The sequence below is a fragment of the Leptopilina boulardi genome, unplaced genomic scaffold, assembly GCF_019393585.1.
Source record: "Leptopilina boulardi isolate dan_hultmark-lab unplaced genomic scaffold, ZJU_Lbou_2.1 LbouV2_305, whole genome shotgun sequence".
Classification (NCBI taxonomy): domain Eukaryota; kingdom Metazoa; phylum Arthropoda; class Insecta; order Hymenoptera; family Figitidae; genus Leptopilina; species Leptopilina boulardi.
In genome coordinates, this window is record NW_026137869.1 from 2,024,572 (window position 1) to 2,045,868 (window position 21,297).

The 21,297-nt window shown below is 24.7% G+C and overlaps 1 protein-coding gene across 3 annotated transcripts in view; it reads right to left on the reverse strand.

Annotated features, from left to right (window-relative positions):
* Positions 1-21,297, reverse strand: part of LOC127283086 (outer dense fiber protein 2) — an 88,667-nt gene that overhangs the window by 51,004 nt on the left and 16,366 nt on the right. For all 3 annotated transcript variants that reach the window (XM_051307752.1, XM_051307753.1, XM_051307751.1), the window contains exon 7: positions 10,618-10,701. In XM_051307752.1, coding sequence (XP_051163709.1) covers positions 10,618-10,701 — 84 coding nt within the window. The remainder of the gene's footprint in view (positions 1-10,617; positions 10,702-21,297) is intronic.

The window sequence follows — 21,297 nt, forward strand, 5'->3', positions numbered from 1 at the left end:
TAACCATAATTCAGCTTATTCTAATCAGAATTATGATTGCAATGACCAGACTTCTGATTAGTGTATATTGGAATTAATTTAACTAGAATTCTGATTATTTCAGTCCATAATATATTTAACATTAGGATTCTGGTTAGATTATTCAAAATGTTGATTATTTCCAAAAGAATTCTGGTTAACTGACAAAAAATCTAGTCAGAATAACCAGAATTCTGGTTAACCTAACTAGAATCACAATGTTAACTATACCCTAATCAGAATTCTATTTGAAATAACCAGAATTCTGTTTAAAATAACCAGAATTCTGGTTAACCTAACTAGAATCACAATGTTAACTATATCCTAACCAGAATTCTAGTTGGAATAACCAGAATTCTAGTTGGCATAACCAGAATTCTGGTTATTCCAACTAGAATCACAATGTTAACTATATCCTAACCAGAATTCTTGTTGGCATAACCAGAATTCTAGTTAACCTAACTAGAATCACAATGTTAACTATATCCTAACCAGAATTCTATTTGAAATAACCAGAATTCTGGTTAACCTAACTAGAATCACAATGTTAACTATATCCTAACCAGAATTCTAGTTGGAATAACCAGAATTCTAGTTGGCATAACCAGAATTCTGGTTATTCCAACTAGAATCACAATGTTAACTATATCCTAACCAGAATTCTAGTTGGCATAACCAGAATTCTGGTTAACCTAACTAGAATCACAATGTTAACTATATCCTAACCAGAATTCTATTTGAAATAACCAGAATTCTGGTTAACCTAACTAGAATCACAATGTTAACAATATCCTAACCAGAATTCTAGTTGGAATAACCAGAATTCTAGTTGGCATAACCAGAATTTTGGTTATTCCAACTAGAATTACAATGTAAACTATATCCTAACCAGAATTCTAGTTGGAATTACCAGAATTCTAGTAGGAATAACCAGAATTCTAGTTAAAATAAACAGAATTCTGGTTATTCTAACTACAATTTTTTTTCAATGAACCAGAATTCTATTTGAAATAATCATAATGTTGAATAATCTAACCAGAATCCTAATGTTAAATACATTCTGGATTGGAATAACCAGAATTCTGGTTAAATTATTTGCAATATACTCTAACCAGAATTCTGGTTATTCTAATCAGAATTCTGTTTAAATATACTAGAATTCTTATTGAAATATCCAGATGACTGGTTAATATAACCAGAATAATATTGTTAAATATACTCTATAACCATAATTCTAATATAGTTAATGAAATTTTCGCCTTAAACTAAAATATTAATAAATTAAATTAACAAATTAAACATACTTTTTGCTAATTAAGAATATTATAATTATTTCCAAGTACTAATTTATCTCATTTAAAACATTAAAAATAGAAAGATATATTAATATGAATTTATTTTCGCGTCTCTTTAAGATTTTACAAACGAAGGGCAATTCTACATATGCTGAGCACTTTATTACCTAATTGTTGATTGTGCTTGCCCACGTTTTCACATAAAACAACGTGTGTCTGCAAAGTAAAGTGAAGAGTCACGTGCGGATCGCGTCTTGTTCGTGTAAGTATGCGACGGAAGGGAAAAATAGAAGAAACAGATCCGCGAGCAAATATATATAAGAAAGTCGTGCTCACGGCTTAAGGACGTTAAATTATGCGAAACGTCGAAAGTGACGAGATTAGTTAACAAAACGCGTATAACAAGCGCGCGAGGAGCATTTTATATATATATATATATACAATTTATTTTACTTTTTTCCATTTAAAATCGTAAAAAAAATCATTTATTTTTTTTTTCATTCTTCGTAAACATGTGAAAAAACTTATTGCCATACAAGTCTTTTAAAGATTTGCCGCGCAGAGAAAGTACCATTGAACTTTTTCGAAAGTTTACATATATATATATTTTATTGACATAAAAGTTTCGATTTATTATTGTAAATTTCTTTTGGAAGAATTTCATATATTCTATCGTAGTAGTAAATCTACTGTAAATCTAACCTATAATTCGTTTGCTTCTAAAGTCCCTTTTGTAGCGCATCACATATATATAAATATTTTATATATTTTTATTATTTTTTTTTCCAAAAATTGAATTGTTTAAAAAAATAAAAAAAAATAAATGAAAACGAATATATGAAAAAAAAAACTTCCGAAAATAACATATCTACTTTTTCACTAAAATCAACCAACTTATCTCTCGGTATTTGCTTTTAAATAAAGATTCAGCATCCACCTCTTCCTGCTTTCAAGATGAGAAGGAACCGAAAAGTGGGAAAGGTCAGTGTGTCGACGAGATGCGCATAATCGACACTGGTGCGGTGCTATTTTATTTTATTGAATTCACAATTGTTCATAAACCATCTGAGAGAAATTCTACTTTTTTAAATTATGTAAAAAAAAAAAGAAATCAATTTTTTTAAAAAAAATAAACTAAAAAATAATCATCATCTAAAAATAGATGTGTATTCATAATTTTTTTTTTTTTTTCATGACCTTTAAAAGAAACAGTCCAATTACAATAAATCAAAAAAAAATTATATATATTAAAGAAAAATATATATTATAGGAGATGAATTTCACAAAATTGGAAAATTCTATTCAGTGTAAATCATTTTTTTTTTTTTTTTAAATAAAATAATATGGAAACGATTTTTTTAATGTAAATAATATTTTAAGCGATAGTTTGTGATATTTTTAAACGATCTGTAGTTTAAGGCAATATTATAGCTTCAAAATAATAAGAGATAGTAATCGAAAATAAATTTGAAACATTGGTTACTCTAAATAATAATAATAATAATAATAATAATAACAATAATAATAATAATAATAATAATAATAAACAATAATAAATAATATTACTACTAATTTATAAAAGTTTACTAACTGAAATATTAATCTTAGTATATGAATTGGTAGTTTTGTACTAACAATTAGCTATTTTTGACTAAAAATTACTAATTAATTAGTTACTAATTCAAAAGGTACTAATTAAATAGTTACTAATTCAATAGGTACTAATTTTACAGTTACTAATTAATTAGGTACTAATTCAAAACAATTACTTATTCAACAGGCACTAATATTACAGTTACTAATTAATTAGGTACTAATTTTACAGTTACTAATTAATTAGGTACTAATTTTACAGTTACTAATTAATTAGGTACTATTTCAACAAGTACTAATTAATTAGGTACTATTTCAACAGGTACTAATTAAATAGTTACTAATTCAACAGGTACTGATTGATTAGTTACCAATTGAAAAGGTACTAGTTAAACTGTTACTAAATAATTAGGCACTAATTAAAAACATTTACTAATTAATTGGTTACTAATTCAACAGATACTAATTTAACAAGTAGTAATTAATCAGGTACTAATTCAAAACAATTACTAATTAATTTAAAAATTCAGATTTAAAGACTATTTTTACAGTTACTTTCAATTTTAACACTTTTATTGCCTGAATTAGTAATAATTACCAAACAATATAGTAATTTTTACTTAAATTCTAAATTCCCAATCCAATAAAGATATTACTTTTATGAATACTGTTGAAAATTTGCAGAATCACAAATATTTAAAAACAATGAAAAGCATTAAATTTCTAATTATTATTGAAAGAATAATAGAATATCATTTATAGAATGTTACATATGAACATCAGGGACAAGGATCGTTTTCATTTTGATTTGTGCACGCAGGAGATTGCAATGCCACGCCTTTCAGCGTCAATATATGAATCAAACGACATGTAATAAGTAATAACAAGCATCCGGCATAATATTGTAACGAATGAATTTTCAGGTCAAGAAAAACGCGAAGATATTTTATTCTGTAATCAAAGTGTCTATATATATAAAGTATAAATAATTGCAATTCTCACGATGGTCACGATGACATTATTTCTAGTCTGAAAACTGGAAAGTCTTCCGTTGACTGTAAACAATCTTGATTACGCATTCCATGATCTCGCAATAGTAGAACCTGACTTCAAAGAGGACAATAGCGCAAGAGTATATTTATATATATATATTTGACTCTAATTCAGAAAAGCAGTTTAAGGTCAATAATCGGATTTCACACAGCGTGAGAAACACAAATATATATATATATACATATATGAAAATTTGTGGAAACTTTTCTCTGTGTTATCTTTTTTTTTTAGTCCATTCAGCGTTTATATTTTTTTCTAAGAAAATATATTCAGCGATTTATATATATATGTATATAAATATATAAATATATGTACAACGGATAAATGACTTTACAGTTGTATATTGTGTACATATTAGAACATTATAATTAAATTAGACTTTTTTTTTCTCTCTAAAGAATATATAATAATAGGAGGGGTGAGAAATCTTCTCATATATATATATACCTAAATCGTAATCATTTTTCTCTAAGACACTTTCCGCATTTTTTTTTTATTATTTATATATGTAGACATAATTTTCTAACTATATAATTAAATTGTAATGTTATAACCACACACATATGATTTTTATTGTCAGGGAAATATATTTTAGTTTTATTTATAACTGCAAAGAAATATAACTGAAAGTCGCTTCAGATATATTTATGATGCATTGTTTTCAACTTTTTTTTTTTTTTCTATTTTATCCTTTAAACAAGCATAAATTTTAAAAGTTTGCAATTGTGTTTTTTTTTCTTTTTAGAAACACTTTGCTTTCTATGTAAATGTATGGGCATTTTCTTCCATTCTAATTCACTATAATAATTACCGTATCCCATTTACTCACTGATGTTTATATTATATATATACTAATTTATAATTTTTTTTTAGAAAATTCATTTCGTTACTGGAAAAATTAGAATTTTATTCAAATAAACGTTTACTATTATCAAATAAATATTTGAACAAAAATAATTTTTTGAAATAATTAAACTTTATTTGACTCAATAATTTCTGTATTTAAACCAATTATTTAATTAACATAAAATAATAATATAAGACAAAATTTTGATATGAGTCAAGTAACCGATTATTTGAATCAAATAAATTTTTTCCTAGTTAAATGAAATTACCACCATTATTTTTTAAAGAACAAAAAAATTATAAAAATTTTTTTAATATAAAAAAATATTTTTTTTATAATTTTTCAATTAATAAATATCAAAAGAAATATTGAAATATCATAGAATTTTTCATTCATTAAATTTCTTTATAGTGTAAGAAAAATTTATTTAATTCAAATAAATGGACTATTATCAAATAAAGATTTACTTGAACCAAATAATTTTTATTTGAATTAAATAAACTGTATTTGAACCAATAAAATTTAATGAATTAAAATTATTTAATTATTGAAAATAATTAATTAATTCCCAAAATTGATCAATTTATTAAAAACTCACCTCGTTCCACGCGAACCCCATCAGGTGCGCGTTGTCCTGAAGGATTCATATAACGAGAAAAAAATAAAGTTCAATATCAACACTGTTATCACACTTCCTAATTAAATTCGAAATTTTTTTTTTTTTTTTTTTTTTTTTTTTTTTTATAAACGTAAGGCCCTTGAATGTATAACGAATGGCCGCGAGAAAACGACAAACGCGGCGAAATATATATATATATATATTGTCAGAGTGTGCGCACTCGACCAACGTCTAGAACAGACTGAAGAAGCTGGCCTTCTACCTTCTCTACTCTACTACCTGCTGCAGGCAACACCTTCCCTAGAGCATGCTCTTCGAGAAGCCACGCACTCGTTTGTCTCGAATTAATGAAGCAATGCTTCCTAACCACCTCTTAAGTTTACCGAGTCCTTCTTCCTAGAGTGAACAAACATTCCTAGACGAGGAAGTCATTGAGCTCGAACATGTAGAAACGTTCCAACGATTGTGAATCGTGTCAAAAAAAAAAAAAAAAAAAAAAATTGTCAACTCCACACTACTTTATGTCATCAATCAAAATTGATCGTTTACTTTAATTATACCATTTCATAATGAAAATATTATTATTATATTAAAATTGGATCAGAACTTTTCAAATAAGATAAAATTTGAAAAAATTTAATAATTTTTTTTTATGTTCAATCGTTTTTTTAGTTCTACTAGAATTAAAATAAGATTACAAAAAAGAAAGCTGTTTTTGGTTCATTTTTTAATGGACCACAGCATTCGAGCTATGCTGGACCAAAATGGACAAAAATTTTCGAAATTAAAAATTTTTAAGATAAACTTTCGTAAATACCTCAGGAGGTAAGATGCACTAAGATAGTGCACTATCTTGGGATAGTCAATTTTTGGTCCATTTTTAAATGAAACCACAGCATCCGACCTCCAATGGACCAAGGAGATAAAAAATTTTCGAAATAAACTATCGAGAATAGAATAGTAATGATATCCCAAGATAGTGTTATACAAAAATTTGTTGGTCCATTTTTGAATGGATCACAGCATCCGAACCTACAATGGACCAAAGGTGATCTAAAATTTTCGAAATTAAAAATTTTTATGATAAACTCTCGTAAATACCACATGAGGTATCCCAAAATAGAACAATTTTTGGTCCATTTATGAATGAAACCACAGCATCCGACCTACAATGGACCAAAGTGATAAAAAATTTTCGGAATTAAAAATTTTCAAAATAAACTTTCGAGAATAAAATAGTATAGATATCCCAAGATAGTGTTATACAAAAATTTGTTGGTCCATTTTTGAACAAACCACAGCATTCGACTTACAATGGACCAAAGTGATAAAAACTTTTCTATATATAAAATTTTTGAGATAAACTTTCAAGAATAGAAGAAGAATTATCCTAAGATAGTATAGAACAAAATTTTGGTTTATTTTTTAATGGACCACAGCATCCGAACTTACAATGGACCGAAGGTGATCTAAAATTTTCAAGATAAACTCTTGTAAATATCACAGGAGGTATCCCAAGATAGTGCACTATCTTGGGATAGTCATTTTTTGGTCCATTTTTTAATGAAACCACAGCATCCAACCTACAATGGACCAAAGTGATGAAAAATTTTCGGAATTAAAAATTTTCGAAATAAACTTTCGAGAATAAAATAGTAAAGATATCCCAAGATAGTGTTATACAAAAATTTGTTTGTCCGTTTTAGAACAAACCACAGCATCCGACCTACAATGGACTAAATAAGTGATGAAAACTTTTCTAAATTTAAAATTTTCGAAATAAACTATCGAGAATTGAAGTAATGATATCCCAAGATAGTGTTATACAAAAATTTGTTGGTTCATTTTTTAATGGACCACAGCATCCGAACTTACAATGGACCAAAGGTGACGTAAAATTTTCAAGATAAACTCTCATAAATACCACAGGAAGTATCCTAAGATAGTGCACTATCTTGTGATAGTCAGTTTTTGGTCCAATTTTGAATAAAACCACGCAGCATCCGAACCTACAATGGACCAAAGGTGATCTAAAATTTCGAAATTAAAAATTTTTAAGATAAACTCTCATAAAGACCACAGGAGGTATCCCAAAATAGTACAATTTTTGGTCCATTTATGAATGAAACCACGGCATCCGACCTACAATGGACCAAAGTGATAAAAAATTTTCGGAATTAAAAATTTTCGAAACAAATTTTCGAGAATAGAAGTAAAGATATCTTAAGATAGTATTATAAAAAAATTTGTTGGTCCATTTTTGAACGTACCACAGCATCCGACCTACAATGGACCAGTGATAAAAAATTTTCAAAATTTAAAATTTTCAAGATACACTTTCGGAAATACCACAGAAAGTTAATTTTTTGTCCATTTTTGAATGAAACCGCAGCATCCGACCAACAATGGACCAAAGTAATAAAACATTTTAGAAATTAAAAATTTTCGACATAAACTTTCGAGAATAGAAGAAGAATCTACAAAAAATATATGAGGCAATTTTTAACAAGACCAACAGCATCCAAGCTATGATGGACCAAAATTTTTGAAATTTTTAAATTTTCTAATTAAAAAAAAATTAATTCTTTGAAGATGACAAAAAAAATTCAAATCAAATATATACACGAACAAAATATATAAAATAAATTGCTAGCACTCTCTTTGGGTTAAACATTAATTGCATTTTAATTGAAGTTATTGACTCACTCGCGGTTCGGGTTTAGGTCACCAGAAGCTCACGTATAGATGTAACGCTTTAACACAATACCGTAACGAAACTCGAATCTTCGTGTTATTACTTTTCTAACGGTTTATTTTCAGTTCTCTGGTAGTGTCTATATATATAAACGAACGTGCGAAATCATATATACGTGTATTCATATATAAATGCGTCAAAAAAAAAAAAATAAAAAAACTTTAAATGTTCATTTTCTTCATTAAATATTTGACCTCCTTGAAATAAACTCTTCTCATTTCAAAAGTGTATATCGCTTAACCAGAAGTTGCTATATTGACTCTTTTGACTTTCAATTCCATATATGAAAAGAAAGTTCAATATTTAATTTATTGTTAATTATATATCTTCATTTTTAATAAAAAAAAAAAAAAAAAATTTGAATTCGGTTCACTGCAAAAAAAAAAATTTATTTGTCCCAAATAATTATAGGTACTTATCAAATAAATATTTACTTGATCCAAATAATTTTTATTTGAATTAAATAAATTGTATTTAAATCAATAATTTCTATATTTAAAACAAATATCATCTCAAACAATAATTATATTTGAAATATTTATTTGATAATAGTCAAGTAAAGTATTTGAATCATATATAAATTTTTTTTCTATATTAAATAAATATTTATTTGTATCAAGTAATTATTATTTATATTTGTTTCAAATACAGAAATTATTGGTACAAATACCTAGAATTTATTTAATTCAATTATTTGGTTTCAAAACTTATTTCACTCAGAGAAATATTTTATTCGAACCAAATATAATATATATTTGAATTAAATAAACGTATATTTATCTCACAGCCTACTAGCCTATTTATTTGGTGTAAAAATTTTTTTTATTTAAATCAAATAAATATTTATTCGAATCAAATAAATATTTATTAGAAAAATATATAATTTCTCTGGGTTGAAGTAAATATTTATTTCACAGTCAAGTATAATCGATTATTTAAATCAAATAAATTTTTTTCAATGTGTGATTTTAATGAATGAAAAATAAGAATAAGAAAAAAAATTACTACCAAATGATTAAAATAAATAAATTAATTAATTGAAATTTATACAAGTTCAACGAACCGATATTAATCTCATATAAAAATATATGAACGATGATGACAAGAAACGCTGGATTCGGTAGCCGAAAAGATACGCATTAAAAATTTTTATGGGTTTCCGATATCACCGGTTTTAAGTATATATATATATATATTTTAAGATGAAGCACCGCGACTCATTGATTTCCGTCGCTCTCTTATAAGTATGGAACACACACCTCTCCAATATACGACACGAACCAAAATTTATTCTATACCGGAAAGGATAAAAGCTTTGCGCCATTTCATTTATATTTTATGGATTTGTTTCTATAAATATGCCAAAATAAAACATAGAAAATTCTTCTACCTGAGAGATTCATTTTAAAAAGGTTGGTTTTTTTTTAATTCAATTTTCATAGTAAATTTTTAATCGAAATGATTTTTTTTTTTTTTTAAATAACGTATATATAAAATCTTCTAATTTTTAAGAAGGAATATTATAAATTATTTTGAGATGATGACGTGAGAGAGGCTGATAATATAGTTTAAAAAATTTTTTAAATCTTTTATACTTCACACCCAAATAATTGTTTTGAATCAAAAATATAATTAATTTAATTGGTGTAAATAAAAATTTTATTTGTCATAAATAAAATTTCCATTTAAAGCAAATAAAATTTATTTGCAGCAAATAAAATTTATTTACAATAAATAAAATTTCCATTTAATTGAAATAAAATTTATTTGCAACAAATAAAATTTCCATTTAAATCAAATGAAATTTATTTTCAACAAATAAAATTTCCATTTAAAATCAAATAAAATTTATTTGCAACAAATAAAAATATTTATTTGTCTCTAAGAAAAAAATATATATCTTTTCTCTGGGTGTAAAGAGAAAAATACTCTTATTCAAAGAGGATAAAGTAATAATTATAAAATTTTTAAAATAACCTTCCAACTCTACTTTTATAATCATATAAAAATTACACCCAGAAAAATGATTTATTTGAATCAAATAAAATATATTTGAATTAAATAAACGTATATTTATCTCAGAACCTACTAACTTATTTATTTGGTGTAAATAAAAATTTTATTTGTCATAAATAAATGTTTCATTAGTTTAAATAAATTTTTTATTCAAATAATGAAATAAAATATATTTACAACAAATAAATGAGTTAGTAGGCTCTGAGACAAATATACCATTTCTCTGAGTGTATATTATTATATTATTATATATTATATAAGAATTTCTAAATATTCTTATTTTGAAATTCCATATTGAGAATTTTATACTTCCTCTCAAATAAAGATTACTTTTTTCCGGGCAAATATATATATTGTTTTCGAATGAAATAACATGCAACAAAAAAAATTTTGTATATAAATAAAAATTCGTCTTACTCACAGTTTCATCTTCCCTGGACCGCAGCTTCCGCACAACGTTCTTCAGCTTCTCGATCTCTCTGCTCTTGCTGCGTATCTCATCCATCTGTAATATGCACGTGTGTGGCGAATTTAGATTTTTTTTTTCATTATTTATTTTTTTTTTTTCATTATTATTATTTTTATTATTTACATCATCAGGATTAACATCGCATATTCTGAAATTCTTGGACTCTCTTAAAGGTCACTGAGAAGATTATAACCCAATGAAAATATGTGGAATTATGTTTCCTGCCTTTTGTAAAGCTCATAAGCGTGGAAATCGGTCTTAAGACCTACAAAGAGACGGCAGAGAACTTTTTGACGTGAATATTTCATGACTTTAGAGTTTCTTAAGAAATTTTATGTATTCTTATCATTGTCCAAAAAAAAGAAGAAGAAGAAGAAGAAGAAGAAGGACACATACACGTAATTTATATTTATCTTGTATGCTTTCTTTTTTGTTATATAATATATATATATATAGAATGGAAAAAAAATTATTTCAAATAATTATTATCAAATAAATATTTACTTGCGAAGCAAAATTATTTTTTTTATTAGATTTTAATATTAATTAGCGATTCACTTTTATTTTGAATTAGTAATAATTTAACTAATAGTAGAATTTATAACTAATTCAATAAAAAAAAAAGTGAGTCACTAATTTAATTTAAAATTTTTACTAATTCAACTCAAAAGTCCAATTTTTACAGTGAGAAAAAAAATTTACTTAATGCACTCAGAGAAATGGTATATGTTTGTCTCCGAGCCTACTAACTCATTTATTTGTTGCAAATATATTTTATTTCATTGAAATAAAAAATTTATTTGAGGCAAAGAAAAATTTATTTGTGACAAATAAAACTTTTATTTACGCCAAATAAATAAATTAGTAGGCTCTGAGACAAATATACGTTTATTTAACTCAAATATATTTTATTTGGTTCAAATAAATCATTTCTCTGAGTGTGCAAATAATCAGTTACTTGAATAATATCAAATAAATATTTACTTGAACTAAATAATTTTTATTTAAATTAAATAAATTTTATTTGGACCAATAATTTCTTTATTTGAAACAAATACTATTTAATTGACTCAAATAAAAATTATTTAATTCAAGTAAATATTTATTTCACAATAATCACACCCAGAGAAATGATTTATTTAAATCGAATAAAATATATTTGAATTAAATAAACGTATATTTGTCTCAGAGCCTATTAACTTATTTATTTGGCGTAATTAAAAATTTTATTTGTCATAAATAAATTTTTCTTTGGTTCAAATAAATTTATTTAAACGAAATAAAATATATTTGTAACAAATAAATGAGTTAGTAGGCTCTGAGATAAATATAGGTACAATTTCTATATGAGTGCAAGTAAACGAATATTTGAATAAAATAAAATTTTTTTTTTCAGTGTATTCGAAAAATTTGATAATAATAAAACCAAACATTTATTAACATCAAATAAATAAAGATTAAAAAAATTTTATTTTTGAAAAATAATAAAAAAATTCTGTTAATACAAAAGAATGTGGCGCCCTCTACAAGGCACAAATGATTTTTAAATAGAGATACTCATTTTGAGCTCAGGTTTTTTTTCTGTATAACGTGAACTTATTTTGATTACAGTAGAAATAAAAAAAACCTATTTAATTAATTAAAATTAATTAATATTAATTAATTATAATTAATGTTAATTATTTAATTTTAATTAATTAATTAATTTATTATTATTTATTTAATTAATTATAATTAATGTTAATTAATTAATTTTAATTAATTAAATAAAAATAATTACTTTTTGTAAATTTTACCTGAGAAATTCTAACCGAATATAATAAATGAGATAAAAAGAAATAATACAAGTATTTAAAAAAAATTAAATTTTTATGTTTAAAGTGAAAAGAAAAAACGGATTGGAGCAAAAAAAAAAAAAAAAGAAAAGGAAGGGAGAAGGTTGATGGCTTCGATCGAAATTCAATGGCTTATATTATAAGGATAAGGGTGTGTGTGCGTCTGACCAAGATCTCTTGCTCCACTTTTATCCTTATTGGACGATCGATATGGAAGCAGGCGAAAGGCTCTCTCTTGTATTTCGCGTGCAACTTCCAAGAAAATCATTGCCGACAAACGCGCGGCGGGAAAAGTCTCAATGATTATATATACCTGTCTCATATCTGACAATTTGTCTCTTATTTTTTTTTTTTTTTAATATATACAAATACAAAAAATCTAAGCTTTCATAATCCTAAATTATACAGACAAGGGAAATTCTATTACCAAGTTTACTTTTCATATTCTCTTTTCTTTTATATACATATATACTTTCACTGTTCCTGAAAGAGTGCTCAATTATTGATGATCAATTCAAAATTGCCTAAGATTATATTCAAATATTTTAACAAAAAAAATTAATATTTATTTAGATAACGCATAATAATTTCAATTTGTTATATGCGAAAGCTCATTGTGAAGAAATAATGTTTCTTTCGAAAATAATTCGCGTGACGATGAAAGCGCAAAGAGAAAGCACGCGATTAAGATATATATATATTTATACATTAAAAATATTTGCCACATAAATTACCGTTTGTTTTCGTGCAATAGTTATTTTTCAATGTGTTAAACACATACTTCTGATGTGATGTCTCATGGACGATTGTGTCGATAAATAAAATATATATATATATATATATATATATATATATATATATATATATAAATGAAGATAAGAAATAAAATGGAAAATATTTGCAATAAAGTATTTCCTGGTTTATTCGCGCAAAATGATAATATTTATACGTGGGAAATAGTTTTGTGTGCAGGTTTTAGAAACTTGACAGTGAAATTCTGATGTTACGTTTTCTTTGCGAGCACACAGGAAGAACATAGTTTGAAAAGTGTGCCAATTTTTATGTCAAGGTAATATGTGTATATACCTATATATATATATATATATACATAAATCTGAGAAACAAAGAAAGTTACATCTCGGGAAAGCTAATTTCTATATAACTCTTTTTTTATCACTCTATAAAACCATTAACATCTCATTTTCAAATATTTTGCCCTGAATTTCAAGAAAAAATATTTTATGTGAAGCAATTGAAATAAAACTAATAATAGTTTTTTTAAAATTAATTTACTACTATAGTTAATTGAATAAATTTCGATTAATTATTGAAAAATTGATTTCCATTGAAACTTACAATTATATAGAAATCCTATGAAATTTATTAATATTCTATAAATTAGTTACTAATTCGGACAAAAAAAAAAATCCGAGTGTAAAAGAAAATTTACTCTCTAATAATTTATATTAGTTAGGAATAATTTAATTCGAGAACAAAAAGTCAGTTACTGATTCAAATAGTAATATTTCTACTAATTTTTTGGATAAAATAACTATTAGTTAAATTCACTTTTAGGTTATGTCAAAATAACTAAAATTTCTAGTAATTCAGTTACTAGTTACTACTAGTTACTAGTTACTATTAGGTACTAGTTACTAGTAGTTACTAGTTACTATTAGTTACTAGTTACTAGTTACTACTAGTTACTATTTACTACTAGTTACTATTTACTACTAGTTACTAGTTACTATTAGTTACTAGTTACTAGTTACTAATAGTTATTAGTTACTACCAGTTATTAGTTACTAGTTATTAGTTACTACTAGTTACTAGTTATTAGTTACTACTAGTTACTATTTACTACTAGTTACTTCTAGTTACTAGTTACTAGTTACTACTAGTTACTAAATACTATTAGTTACTGCTAGTTACTAGTTACTACTAGTTACTAATTACTACTAGTTACTTGTTACTACTAGTTATTAGTTACTACTAGTTACTAGTTACTACCAGTTATTAGTTACTAGTTACTACTAGTTACTAGTTACTACTAGTTACTAGTTACTACTAGTTACTAATTACTATTAGTTACTGCTAGTTACTAGTTACTACTAGTTACTAGTTACTACTAGTTATTACTAGTTAATAGTTAATAGCTACAATAATTCCTTAATTTTTTCACTGGAAATTAATTAATTTTTACTAATAATTTGTTACTTTTTAGTTTTTACTAATAATTAGTTACTTTTTAGTTTTTACTAATAATTAGTTACTTTTGACTAATAATTAATTATTTTGTTAATAATAATTTGTTATTTTTTACTGATATTTATTTTTTTTTTTTTACTAATTGAAACCAAAAGTCAATCAAGATTTAACTAACAATTAGTAATTCTTAACTAATTCAAATTTCTATATAAATAAATTTAACTGAAATTTAATGTAAAGTTTACCATATTTTATTAATTTTTTTTTACTAAAGAATTGGTGCAATAAATTTCGTGGGTAATTTATCGCGCTTTTATCGATCACTATAAATACAGAAAATAAATATCAGGAGCAATTGAATTGCAATTTTTTTTTTTTAAACTAAACAATATGACGTTGAGTCAAAAAAGATTAGTATCCATTAAGGACAATTTATTTACTCTAAATACTTTTTTGATCTTTCCCTATATAATTTTTCGCTAAACAATGTGGCGCTTAATATCTTTTTTTTTATCTATTCGTGCATAACAACCTATATTGGATATTATTATATATTGCGTATATATGTAAATATCCAATCTCCCACACTTGGAAATATTATCTACTATCTTTTTCCATATATATTTATAAAAAAAAAAAATAACGACCTTGATGTGAAACTTAAGAGGCGAATTTCTTATACACTCACATGAAAGGGTAGCAATATGATCATTATAACAATGAAAAAAAAAAAAATTTATATGATTAAAATAATCGATTAATTGACTATTATTAAATTTTTTTTGAACCAAATAAAATATTTACTTGAACCAAATAATTTTTATTTCAATTAAATAAAACTTTATTTGAACTAATAAGTTCTGTATTATGACATTTAATTAAGTCAAATAAAAAACTATTTGGTTCAAGTAAATATATTTGATAATAATTTGATTATTTGAATCAAACTTTTCTTTATCCCTTTATCAAATAAATATACTTCTTTGATTCAAAGAAACTTTTTACAGCGCATGTAAGCTTCAAATAATGATAATTTAATAATAATAATAATAATAATAATAATAATAATAATAAATAATAATAATAATTATTATTATTATAATAATAATAAAATAATAAAAATATTAATAATAAAACCTAATATAACTTTTAATTTATAAACAATGGCATGAATAAATTCTATTGTCAAATAATTTTAGCTTCAAGTAAAGATAGTTTCATATAAAAAAAAAATGGAATTCATCTCGAGAAAATGAAGAGTATAAAAAATATTGAAAAGATATTATTTTCTTACATTTTTTTTTTTTTTGCCTTTTTTTACTCTCTTATATTATTTTGCCCTATTTTTTATTTTTCTCCTATTTTTTTTTTTTTTTATTTCACATCCCGCATATTATAATATTTTCTATATATATATATTATGTCACAATCATCAGAGAGAGATGAAAATTTAAATAACGCGCGCACGCAATTTCTCAAGAATTTTCCAAATGAAATTGCCTTTGATTATTTTCCATTATTTGGTCACGCGGTGATGGAGAATAATTCTTGATGTGAATTGAGAGAGTGTTTTGCGACCGTCTTCTCTCTACCTCAACTTTTATACAATATGTATATTCATTACCTGACTAGATATATAGTTATACTATATGTATATATATATATATATATATATAAAGTATATAAGAAAAAGAAAAAAAAAAAAAAAAAAAAGACACTCGGTTGAGAAGGTATCTTCGCGATGTAATACTATCAATAATAATGCAACCTGCATTGCAGACCGCGCATTGGGGTCGGTTGTTAGTTTCTTCAGTGTATATATATATATACCCACGCTGCTGAGAAACTCGTTTGACTGCCGCCCAAATTCACACGCTCGACCAAGTAAATCTCTACGACAAAAGTTGCAAGTTCATCGAGCTCGAGAATTTTGTTTTGTTTTTTTTTTAATTTTACATAAATTTTGTTCCTAGAATTTTGTATTTTTTTTTTTTTTTTGTACAAAACAAATTTCGAAATGAAAGAAAAAAAATTTTTTTTTTGTCTCTCTTTTTGGAGGCAACAAAAATTAGAAAGTAACTCGTAAATAAGATTGTTTGCATCAAGGCCAGTCATCTTTGTTATTTTCTGCTATAATACAAAAGAATTGCATAGTTTTTTATTTTTTTCAATTCTTCCAAACGAAAATCTCGTTTTTTTTTTTTTTTTTTTACTAATTTTCCTTTTTCTCGATTCTAATCTTAATTTTTTAATTATAGACGAATTTTCAATTTTTGGAATTAAAATTTCATAGATTTTCTTTTTCTACTAATTTTTACAACAAAATTTTTAGTTACCGAATTTTTGTTCGGAAAAATTTTTATTTTGAAGAATTTTAATTTAACAGAATTTTCATTCAATCGAATTTTATATGTGATTCGAATTTTTAAATTGACATAAAAACTCCAATTCAATGAATTTTAATTTGTCCGAATTTTGTCCGAAATTACAAAAATGTCCGAACAAACAATCTACAGAAAGATTTCGGCGCAAATATATTTGAAAATTGACCAATTAGAAATTATCATGAAAATCGTCAAATTTTGAAAAAAAAAATGGCGCCAAAATCATACGGTCGATTGTTTGTTTCTATAATTTCGGACAAAAATGAAAGTTCGTTCGTCTGAAAAATTCGTACAAATAAAAATTCATACAAATAAATATTCGGACAAATTAAAATTCTGGCAAAAATTTGGTTACTAAAAATTTTGTATAAAAAAATAATTATTTCTAATAAAATTCTTTATAAATAAAAATTAGAATTAATAATTTTTTTTTTTTCAAATATAATAGTTTCTGTAATTATTTCGCAATAGAACAAAAGATGATTTTGTTCTTTTTATTGAAAAATAATATCGTGACATGGCGCAATCTTATTTTTTTTTTTTTTTTTCTAGTAAATACATCATATTTTAGAGTTCAAGTTTATGAGGAATGATTCGAGAAGAAGGCCAAAGGAAAAAAAGGAACGAATGATAGAGCGCATGCAACGAGCGTGTGAACGTCATCTATTATTATTGTTGCCTTTGAAAGCATGTAGAGGATTTTTTTTTTCTTTTTTTTTCTATATTCACGAGCAACAGCAGCAGCAACATAGAGAAACAGCAGAGAGTGTGATTATCTGCTCTCAATCGCCACCTTCAATCCTCCCAAGAAGTTCCCTTCTTTTCTATTTCCCTCAGATTTCAATATATATATATATATATATATATATATCTCAACCGCACAAAGTTCCCATAAGACGAATGCGCGCAAGTTGAATTTACCGTATATATTCCTCTGCGGTGTAACGAGTGGGCAAAATAGAATAGACAAGAAAGTGAATTTAAGAGAGAAAAAATGTATCAAAAAAAAAGGAAACCTTATTTCATATTAAATTCAATTTTTGTCTCTATATTGATTTTACAAATAAAATAAAATTGGAGGGGAAAAATTGAAAAAAAAATAAATAAATTATTCCACTGATTGAAAAAGAAAACGATAATAAAAAAAAAAAAATACCGTTATCGTTGGAAACTAGTGGTTAACTATAGAACGTCAATTAATTAAAAGTACAAACGTTTCAAAAAAAAAAAGAAAAAAAAACGGTGAATTAAACTATCATCGTTTAGAATCTGTGGCAGTACGTATAATTAAAACCACCATATAGAAACTGTAAATACAGATTTTTACATCTAACATATACTTGCATAAAAACTACTATATAGAAATCTTTTATTGAAACAAATAAACAATTTTTTTTGTAACAAATAAAATTTATTTGAAATAAAAATTTATTTCAAACAATTAAAAATTTATTTTCCTCTAAGATAAAAAAATATTTTTTCTCTGAAACAAGTTTTAATTTTAATTTTTAACGCTAAAAATTCTTCACCTGGATCAGCGATATGTTTATTCACTAAAACAGCAAAAGTTTTTCCTATTTTAAAGAAATATATCGCTGTTCCAAAAAAAAAATTCTCGTTGCTACAGGTGAAAATTTTTTTGCTACCGTAAAAATTAGAAAAGATTTTTAAAACCCAAAACATTCATAAAACTACTATATTTTTTATAACTACGAATTTTATTAAAAATCTTTATCTAGAACAGCAGATATATTTCTCTAGAATAGCGACAACTTTCGCTGTTCCAGTGAAATTTATCTTTTTATTTATTTATATTTTATTTTTATAATTTATTTTATTAATATTTAAATTTATATTTAAATTTATTTATGTTCCAGGTAAAAAATTTTTTTCCATGCAGATAAATAAATAGTAACTTTAATGCACCTTTATTATGAATTGTTATTATTTAAAATTTTAATAAATTTTTTTCCAAATATTTTAATCAAAATTAATTTACTTGATTTTAATAATATTGTTTCATAATTATTATTTTTTTTTTTTGATAAATTAAAAGTTAACTAGAGCGAGAGAATTTTTCAAGAGTTTAGATATATTATTTATTTATGACAATTTATACGTAGCAATAACGATATCGTGTTTTTTTTTTTTTGCTGTACGAATGCTCGCGCGCGCACTTTCCTTTCATAACGGACACGGGTGACACATTATGTCCGCAAAATAAATGAATGCACTATTCGTCGCGTTGAAAACACTTTTGATCCTATATCTCTCTCTCTCTTTTTTTTTTTTTTTCTCTCCACGGTTATATTATATGGACGATATTTATAGACATTGCTCAAGACATTGTCGAGAATGTACACATTTTTATCTAGAGAGAAAGAGAGAAAACGTCAAAAAAAAAAAAAAAAAGCAAATGCACTTAAATCAGAAATGAAATTGAGAAGCTGCGCGCATGTACAAATAATGTATTTCTTTTTTAAAATAACTGATAATCCTTATATTATTCTATTTATTTATTATTTCATTTAAAATTTGAAGTAAAAGAAAAATTTTCCGGTTTAGTAATAAATTTCCCGGTAATTACCCTGATAATTAATTTTTATAATATTAATAATTAAAAAAAAAAGAAATTTTTTTCCTTTTTTATATTTCCTCCAATTATTATATTTAACAAAGAAAAAAAAAATTATTTTCAAATTCATTACACTCAGAAAAAAGATATGTACCATTTTTTTTTATATTTACCCAATTTTTTATGGTTAGTTCAAAACAAAATTTGTTTAATTCAAATAAATATTTATATATTTGATCTAAAAATAACTGTTTGGTTTATTTTAATAAATTTTTTTGAACAAAGAAAAAAATTTGATTGAGCTAAATATATAAACGTTTGGTTTATGCAACCAAATGTTTGGTTAACTGTATATATATCAATGCAATTTTATTATTTTGTTGATTTAACATAAAATTTGGTTGCTTCAAACGAATTTTTTTCTGAGTGGTAAAAACAAAGGAAAAATCAAAAATAGTTTTCGATTTTTTTTTTTTTTTTTACGTGACTTTATATAATAAACGCGGGGAGATGAAAAAAAAAAGAAAAATTCAAGATACAGCAAATTAGAGCGAGCTCACGAAAAATCTTCGACTAAAAATTAGTGTGGGAAGATATTTCGCGTGGCATGCGGCAAGCATTATTTTTCTTATATGTGTGCATGTGAAATTATTGTCCAAAAATAATGGACGAATGAATATAAAGGATTTTGGACGAAAAATTTCATGTTTAAAACTCCAGACTTCATGCCTCGGGCCCAATTTTTAATAACTGGCCTTTATATATATATATATATAGAGAGAGAGAGAGAGAGAGAGAAAGAGAGAGAGGGTTCTCTCCTGTGGGAGTATTGCGTGCCAAAGGCACTACTAACCACACCCCGCTTGAGGGCACACACGTTCACATCAGTCATATATATATTATATACAGTGCTCCAGATTGCATTCGCACGAGATCAACGACAGCGATCATTTCTCTTTCAAGGATCTATATACTCGCTCGCGCGAACCCTCTAAACTTCTCCAAGGGTAAATGCTCCTTCAAAAATGCAATCTCAATCTTCCCATATATATATTCTGGGTCCACTGAACCAGACGCACGCAGGAAATATTTTAAATTTCTAACACTCTGATTCATAATTCTTTATCATCTATAATTAGGGGTTTTTTTTTTTTAAAATCTCCCTTTTGTTATAAATTAAAATTAATAGTTTCTGCTTTTATTTATATATAGAAAAAACAGTGGATGCAAATAATAAAGTTACAATGAAAAAAAAAAAATTTTATTTGATTCAAATAATTGAGTATTATTAAATAAATATATTTACATGAAACAAATTATTTTTGTATTTAAAACAAATTCCTTTAAACAATAATTATTTAAAATATTTATTTAATAATAGTCAAGTAAACGTTTATTTGAGTCAAATAAATTTTTTCTTCAGTGTACGGTACAAATTAGGGTAAAGTATTGTCTTAATTATATAGAATTAGAAATTGTACATTAATTTTAATTAGTTAAAATTTATACTAATTTTTAGTCATTTTTCGTTAAAAATGGTAGTACAAAAAAATAATATTACTAAATCGAATAGAAATATTTTACTAAAAATTTATTTTAAAAAATAATATTAATAAATCAAATAGTATAA